The 8,789-nt window shown below is 38.9% G+C and overlaps 1 protein-coding gene and 1 long non-coding RNA gene across 3 annotated transcripts in view; one reads left to right on the top strand and one right to left on the bottom strand.

Annotated features, from left to right (window-relative positions):
- Positions 1 to 1,978: 1,978 nt before the first annotated feature.
- The window catches only part of LOC122080643, a 12,489-nt gene continuing 5,678 nt past the window's right edge, over positions 1,979 to 8,789 (bottom strand). Inside the window, exons 2-3 of the long non-coding RNA XR_006140857.1 lie at positions 2,707 to 2,759; positions 1,979 to 2,532 (exon numbers count right to left, since the gene is read on the bottom strand). This is a non-coding gene — a long non-coding RNA (uncharacterized LOC122080643). The remainder of the gene's footprint in view (positions 2,533 to 2,706; positions 2,760 to 8,789) is intronic.
- Positions 2,401 to 8,789, top strand: part of LOC122080630 — a 23,982-nt gene continuing 17,593 nt past the window's right edge. For both annotated transcript variants that reach the window (XM_042647429.1, XM_042647437.1), the window contains exons 1-2: positions 2,401 to 2,537; positions 5,933 to 6,493. In XM_042647429.1, the coding sequence (XP_042503363.1) occupies positions 2,460 to 2,537; positions 5,933 to 6,493 (639 nt within the window). In that variant the 5' untranslated portion in view covers positions 2,401 to 2,459. The remainder of the gene's footprint in view (positions 2,538 to 5,932; positions 6,494 to 8,789) is intronic.

Genomic DNA, 8,789 nt, shown 5'->3' on the forward strand with positions numbered 1-8,789 from the left:
CATACACATCAGCTCTACAGTTAAAGGAGGGCGTGCGTGAGCATCTTTAGCACTAGGCAACACGGCCTTTAAGCATCCATTGCGTCTTGACGTAGGTACACGCTATTAGGTAACGTTCTTTCTTCCTCAAGACATCATTCAAATTCATTAGTACTTAAACTAGTTTACCTTAAATATTATAGATCTAGGTTGAAAAAGTTTTCTTGATTATGAGAGAACTACCTTCCTCTCATGATAAAAAGACCCTTGTAAAAATGCTTATTTATCCTACTACCATAGAATGCCTCTTGTAAATTTAAGCATGAAAGTATGAAACAAATTCAATAATTTTTTTGTAAACAAATTAATTCAGTACTTGTTTTGCTAAAATTTAATTGAAATGGACTTGGGATTCGCTACAACATGATAAACCTGAACCCATTAGAAATTTACAATGTGGCTAATTATTATATGATATTAAGGTTCTAAAACTTGGGATCGATAAAAGTCAATACCATTCTAATACCAATCTGGGTCGGCCTAGATTGGACCGCATTGGACAGATCTATCCATGTTCTTTAAAAAAAAAAATCAGTTTTTTTTTTCGATTTTATTCTTGAATCATACATGCGTATTAGGATCGAAAAGATCAAAATCGATACCATTCCGATCTAAATGATAAGGATTGATCCAATCTGGGTTTTAGAACTCAGAACCATGGTTGTAGGCTTCCAACACCATGGAAATGGATGGACAATGATTTTGTCTGGGCTTAGTACCAATTTACATTAGCCTCAGATAAAGAAAAGATGTGCTTGAATACATCAGTACCACATAGGTGGCAACTACCATTAAAGGGTATGCTACTTTCGTCAAGGACCATCTGTTTTACCCCCTTATTGGGACCATAACAGAGACCAATCTCTTCAATGGTGGAGGCATCATGCTCCATTAAGGGTTTGAACACTTTAAGGTCCTGTAGCTATTGTAGCATTATTACTTGGAGATTAGACTTTGTGAATATATTTTTTATACAAATATATAGTCAAAGTTTAATTTTCAAACCAATCTAACTACTACATATAGCAATGTATAATACTTCTAAATTTGGTTGCAAAATTCTCTAATAATGCCTGACCGGAACAGAGTTTACCCCCATGGGGTGGGGTTCCTCAGCCATCCAATAGTCAAAACTCAAATATCAATGCAAGTGATAGCGATGTGATATGTCTGAACATTCTTCTATGGTATTGATTATTGGGAAGCCAACTATTTCTTGAGGGTGATCAAACGATCCATGGAATCCATTTTAGTATCCAGAGGTGGATCTCCAGGTGGCAGGAGAGACCCAGACAAAGTTAATAGTGTATGACTGCAAGGTGAGTATGTTGCAAAGAGAGAGGGAAGGGGAGGGTAGAGGAGACGCACAAGGGTGGGAAGAGGGGGAGGGATGTAGGAGAGGGGAATGGAAGAAGGAAATGGTAGTGGAGGGGGAGTTGGGAGGGAGAAGAGGGAGAGAGAGAAGAGGAGAGGAGAGGAGAGGGTAGGTGAGAGAAACTAGTGGCGAAACTAGCTTCTTGTTAGACAATACCTAGAAAACACAGCTAAAGCAATTGCAATGCTATTGGATTCATCATTGGATACCCTATCATGGCATCCGATTGGTCCTTCATTGTTGATTGGCATCCATACAAGAAGAGTAGTTCTCTCTCTCTCTCTCCCTCTATACACGGTACGATGTCGATGGTGAGAGGGGAGTGGATGGATAGGGGGAGGGGGAGGGGGAGGGGGAGGGGGAGGGAGTTATAGGGATGAGGATGTTAAGGTGAGGAATTGCAGGAGTGGATAGTGACAATGAGAGGGGAGGGGAAGCCAGGAAGGAGAGAGAGGCCATGGGATTCTTTGTTTTGTTTGTTTGTTTGTTTGTTTTTATTTATTTTTTAATGTTATATAGTAGAAAAAAAGGACTCATAGAAGAGTCAAGAGAGTCACAACCTTCTTGAAAAGAAAGAAAGATACTAATAATTTTGGGACTTAAATGCCATCAAGTGTACTTGATTCAGTGCTTTAGTTCTTGAAAAAACTCTTCCTAGGAGAAGTGCCAACCATAGGCAAGCCCTTATGCCAGGTAGCATACACATAAATTATAAATCAGTTCAAAAAAAATATTTCATTGTTTGGGAGGATGGAAATCTTATACTCTCATTGGTCATAGTTATTTCTTAGTCCTTTTTGACTTTGACATGATTTCGTCCTCGCATGACCGTTCAGGACTTCTGCTCTGAAGGCGTTCCAGTTCGTCAGCCTCTCCATTTTCTTCTTAGACCCAGAAGCGCGACTGACGAAGAAATGGGAAAAGAAGTCGTCGTCGTCCCAGCTCTGTGTTTCCTTTGTTTTGAAATCTAAAGCCTCTCTGCTGCTGCGGCTGCGGCTGCGGCTGCTTCTGGTGGTGGTGGTGGTTGACACATTGAGAGCCTAAAATGACTTCAGGTCTGGTGGATTTGGTCTTCTCATGGTCTCTTAGAGATGTACTCAACGAGCAACTCTTCAAAACTAAGGTACTTCACACTCAAAACTCAATACACATCCCCACACTCAGGTACTGTGGTACTCCACATTCAAAAGTCATAACACATTCCACACACACCGACACACGCACACACACACACACACAGAGAGAGAGAGAGAGAGAGAGAGAGAGAGAGAGAGAGAGAGAGTTGTTCTTACATAACTCTGTTGTTGCTAAAGCTGCAAGCCAATACAGATATAAACTCCCATTTCTGAAACAAATTTTAGCCTATTATTAAATTCAGAATTCAGACATATGACTTGGCTTACCCTTAAAACGATAAGAAGATTTTTTTAATTTATTTTAGTTTCAATTTTGACAAGCATTCTGAATTCATGAGCTTATAAGGCCTTACTTTCTGGAAATGGAAGAGAAGAAGAGTGAGATCATGGATAAAATCCATAAAATGAATTCTATTTTCTATGTATCATCTGTTTTATGTGTGTGTTTGTCTAAGCATTTAAATTTAGTGCTGCATATATCAGGGGATGATTGCCTATAATGCCAAGTTACCTTTGATCACTAAATTAACGAGTTCATTAATCCATCAAAATAGAGAAACCGGGAGGGGAGGGGAGGGGAGGGGAGGGCGAGGGGAGGGGGGGGGGGGGCTCTGTCCATTTAGCAGTTCCACTGTTTAGGTTTTATTTGTCAAACTGTAGGGTCTTTCATTTTTGAGCCAACTTTTCACTGAGGAAGTTCTCCAGACAGGCCATGGTGGTCCAACAATCCAAATCATTTAGGATTCGGAAATTGAGATTGTGCAACCATAATGTTGTTCTGTGGTTACTGAAAATCCAACATGTCCTCTATATATATTTCTGCATGCATGCATATACAAGGACACACCTATCTTTTGTGTAACCTTGGACAGATGACTTGCACTAGGTTGCTATAAATGTAGCCAATTGAAACTGTTTTCCTATTAACGGGGGATCTGGATTCAATGTCCAATTGCAAACTCATCATATGCTCTTGAATGCTTGCAATGTTCACTAATGTATTTGCATAGGTAGGTTTGCGTTTCAGTCTGTATAATCAAGAAAGAGTGCAAAATGAATATGCAAATATTTATCAGTGATGCTCCAACTGATTGGTTGGTTCAATAGAGACTTTTTTCTTTATTCTTTCTTTCTTCTTCTTCTTCTTCTTTTCTGTCGGGGGGGGGGGGAGGGGTGATTGCTTTTGGACTTGGGACCAAAACAATTTGTGTGTTCTATCTGCCTCAGTACAATAATTCATGATGAACTACCTTCTTGGAATGTTGGGGTCAGTTTGAGGAAACTTGTTATTGCAATTGTAATGGTTTCACACTTTAAGAGATCAGGAATATAGAGATGGATGAGTCTATTTAACATGACAAAAAATACAGATTTCAAATATAAATAGGACTCTATCACATAGTCAAAGTCCAACTCTACTTATCCCTAAATACCATAGTTTTTAAGGCAGTAAGGCGACGGAGGTGTTTGAGGGTCTTTCGGAGCGCCTTAGCGATAAGGCAGGTATAAAGCGTCGCCTTATCGACTAAAGCGTTCATGTGTAATTTTTTTATAAAACTAATTTATTTGGCTCAAATCCTAATTGAATCTTATTACTCATATGTTAAATAAATATTAAAGGTTCATATTTATACCAAGTAAGATATTCATCAAGAAAACAAATCAATAAAGTGAATAAACTAAGTTCATCAATCATCAATCATCAATCATCAATAATCAATCATCAATCATATTAACACATAATATAAATACATAATTATGAAACAAAATTATAAATATAAAGAAAAGAAGACATAAAAAATACAAGTATTTATTATACTTATCTCTATGATACCAAAATGAGTGTGTAAGCCCTAAAGTCATCCACTATATTTCTACTCCTGTCAAAGAAGAATGAAGCTCACCATTGCCGGAGCAAAATGGTCGCCTGGATTAGTGGTTCTTCCTTGTTCCTTGATTCCTTCTCAAGGCCCTTTCTTAAAACCCTTGACAAAATCCAAACCCTGTTTGTGAATCGTGTTTTTGTTTTGTTTGTTTTGGTTATTTTTGGTGGAGTAAAGCTGATCCCATACATCTCAAGTGTTAACAAAACCATACACTTATCAATAAAAAATCTATATTCGAAATCTTCATCAAGTAATTTTAAAATGTGTTAAAAAAAAAAAAAAAAAATCATAGGGCGCCACTTCACGTAAGGTGAAGCACTGCTTTACCATCTCTAGACCGCATTAGCGCCAAGGCGCTGGTAAGGCGACGCCTTAGCAGCGCCTTAAAAACTATGCTAAATACTAATTACAATAGGAAATAGAAAACAAGGGAAATAAATAATAAAGATAAAGACAAGCTACTCGTCCCAAGACACAACTCTTAACAATAATATATGATGTGGGTGACAAAAATCCTCTTGAAATGACATTTTTGTGTTCCCAAAGATAATTGCTTGGAGAAATGTGATTTTTTATGACTATTTCAGTGACATAGTCATGTTACTTCATACTTCATTTGATTTTGGTGTCAGATCTTGGTCTTCTTACTTGCCTGTACAAGGGGGTAAAGGAAAATCCTGAATCACAACCAAGTGTTCCAAGCCTACTTTTGGGAACATTGATCTGTCATTTATATGTTCAATGTCATCAATTTTGTTCATTTTTTTTTCTCCCAAATTTTTTACCATGGTAAAAGACCCTAGCAAGTTGTCAAACAAGGACTGGTTCTAGCCACAATACTAATCCATTACCATGGTACCACCTTAGATAGCTTCCAGAATAACTCAATTCAACTAAGCTTTTTTCCAATTAAAAGAGGTCGGCTACTTGTATCCTAAATTTTCATTTAACTTTATTTAAGCAATGTTTGTTGTCAACCAAACCCACCAATCTGTTGTCTCATCAGTTCTCCCCAAGCCTTTTTTGATCTTTCCCTTAATCTTTTACCCTTCTAATCTGCATCATAAAAGTCCTGCAAATTGCCTCTGCTACAAGCCTACAACTGCCAATACCACCTCAAGTGTCTCTCCTTCAAACTTTGTCATATAGAAGCCACTCCTAAATCACCATGCAATTTTTTTTATTTATTATTTTATCTTTTCTAGTTTTTCTGCCCAGCACTCATCCATCTTCGCTATGCTTATTTGTTTATGTATTGTTTCCTTTCTTCCCAGCATCAGATTAAATTTTTGTTATCCTCTAGTATAGTTCATAAATTGGTAGGATAAAAAGAACTGCTATTCAATCTTCTGTAATCATCTTGATGGTAACGTAATGCTCAATGGTAGGTTAAACAAAAAACTGAGTTTTGGTTTCTTCATGACTTCTTGGGAAATCATAATGCATGTGTGGATTTGTCTTCTCAAATTTTTTTTTTTCCTTGTATAATTTTACAGGTGAAGAAGATCCCAAAGACATTCTTGTCAGCACAGCATTACTTGACATCTTACATTTTCCCTCTCATTGAGGAAACACATGCTGATCTGCGTTCAAGCATTATGGACCTGTCCCAAGCACCTAAATATCAAATAGATCATGTGGAAGAATCTGATGATCATGAGCCACCACGAGATTTGTTTTATGACATGGTAGTTGTAAAAGAGGGTGATGGTAAGCATGATAAAGAAATATATGAGCTTCAAGTAGGAGATCTCATTGCTCTATCAGATGTAAAACCGAGATGCATTGACGATTTAAACAAGGGAAGAAGATCTTATCTTCTTGCTTTAGTCACAGCAGCAACAATTGCAGACATAGATGGAGGCAGCAGTATCATCAAAGTTCTTTCATCAAAAGTCATTATGTTTGAACAAGATGTGCAGAAGCAGAGGGAACCACTTTTTGCTTTTTTCCTGACAAATATGACGACGAATATCCGTATATGGAAAGCACTGCACCCAGATATGAAAGAGGGAAACATGAACATTATAAAGGAGGTCTTGTGCACTGATTCCACTGTAAGATTCGTTACTCTATTTCTACGGTTCTGCTTATATTTGCAGTTTTCCTCATTTCTGTTACTCATTCCATACTTCTACAGTATTGTGGATTTATTCTTCAATATCATCCCAATCTGTTCAAACAGAACCAGGGGAGAAGCCTATTTATTTCTTGGGAAAATTACGCCTCCATCCCCTATAGTTTGTCGAAATTACACGTGGATCCAAGGGTTTAAAAGAATTACTCCCCCCTCCCCTGGAATTGATAGTGTGAGTGTACTTTTAATTTTAAACAGAAAAGACCATATTACCCTTTAATAAAAAAAAGGTCTTAAATAGCATGGAAATGTGGGATGCATCAGGACAGATATTGGGCAACCGAGCGCCAGAGGGCTCATCGATCCCATGTCCATGGAAGAGATGCTAGAGCTAGATGACCTTGGTGATGGCACCGCTGATCCCGTCGACGTTGTAACTCCTCAAGCTTATGAGCAAAGAGGCAGACTGTGCGGTTGTAAGCAGTTTCATCCTTGCAGAGCCTGGTCCGATCCTATGTTGGATGGAGCCAGCACTCAAACATACAGTGTGCATATTCGCAGGCTTCACCCTGCCGGCATGATCCCTTGTGGAACTCTGGGCATGAGACGCAACTGTTGTGATACTTCCTTGGGTCACGGAACCTTGCGTTCTCCCCTGGATGGACAAATGGGAACTTAATCCAATCATGGGAGTAAGCCCTCGAGCAAAGGTTCACCTTAAAGGTGTAAATCCTAAACTCATTAGTCCCATACACCCCTTTTTTTATGTCTGGGAGGGATAGGTCAATTGGGTACTCTTTCTTCTCAGTCTGATCTTTATCTTTTAGACCTTGGGGTGTCTGCAACTGTTGTTGTTGTTCTTCCTTTTGCTTATCAATCTCATCAGAAGAAAACCATCCTTCCTCAACACAGTCAATGCTTTCCAACATCATCTCCAGTGCCTTCCTCCTTGAATTATAGGAAGACTTCAGAACTGAAGGGAGAAGGGCGTCAGCACGATTCCCATTTGCATGAAGGGAATTGGCATCGGCAGAAGCACCAAGCAAATGCTTGACAACCTCAGGCGAAGCAGCAGAACCACCAGCAACAGCACAGTGGAGGGCAGTAACACCATTGGTACCACAAGCCTTGTTGACACCAACACGGCCTGTTTCAATGATATATGCCAACACCTCCGTACTTCCAAACATCATAGCTATCATGAGTGTAGTTCTCTCCTCAGACCCTATTTTCTTTGATTCATGAGGGTTGAAGAAGAATTAAGTAGGTTGCAGAAGTAGGTTGAAGAATAATGAAATTCAGCCCTCTTTTGTTTGTTTTAAGGGAAGGGTGTATTGGTAAGTTCAAGTGTATATAAGGGCATTTTTGGCATTAGAAGGTATCATATAAGATGACGTCACCCACTAACAGTCCCAATTTAACGATGACTAACGGATTGGACCTAATTGTAAGAATCTTACAAAATACAAGGGAGGAGGATGTAATTCGTTCAAACCCTTGGATCCACGTGTAATTTCGACATACTACAGGGGAGGGGGGGCATAATTTTCCCTTACTTCTTTGTTTCACAACAAATTCTAGGAGCTTTATGTATGGTGAAGTGTGTTGGTTTCCTTAAGTTTTTCTTCTCTAAATCTTAGCTTGGATTTCCTTATTCTTTCCCACTTCTGTCTCTACTGCAAGTTCGTATTTCTGCAACTTTCATGCCATCTGGTATACTGTTTTTGACATCCCAAGGCTTCTTACCTATTCCTAACTAACCTACCTAACCATAACTGATGCTTAGTACAAGGGCAGTGTAGGAGAACCAGGCCATCCAGGTCCCTCTACTACCCATTGATTTTAATTATATCCAGGATCATTTAAAGCTCATAATATGGGTCATACTAAAGCCCAGGTGTGGAGTTAGGCCTGGTCCAGTATACCTCCACGACTTGGGTGGTTCTAGAAGATCCCTTGGAGATTGTGTACCGTACACCATCTTCAAGATTTGGAAGATAGTGTGGGCTCCACAGGCCCTTGAGTGGAGTAGGTTTCCTAGAAGATTGGCTGTTGGATATTGTCTAAGAGAAGATCCTATCTAGTTTCTATTTTGTATTAGTAGTACTTACTTTCTATTAATGTAACCATGCTTTATTATGAATTAAGAGTTTCTATTTCTAAGTTTTCCTTTTAGTAAGTAGACATGCTATTTCACGTATAGCATATTGGAGATTCTATTCTACCTAGAGGCCTCCACACTTTTTTTTTTTTTTGGGGGGGGGGGGGGGGGGGGG

The sequence above is a fragment of the Macadamia integrifolia genome, chromosome 1 (assembly GCF_013358625.1).
Source record: "Macadamia integrifolia cultivar HAES 741 chromosome 1, SCU_Mint_v3, whole genome shotgun sequence".
NCBI lineage: Eukaryota > Viridiplantae > Streptophyta > Magnoliopsida > Proteales > Proteaceae > Macadamia > Macadamia integrifolia.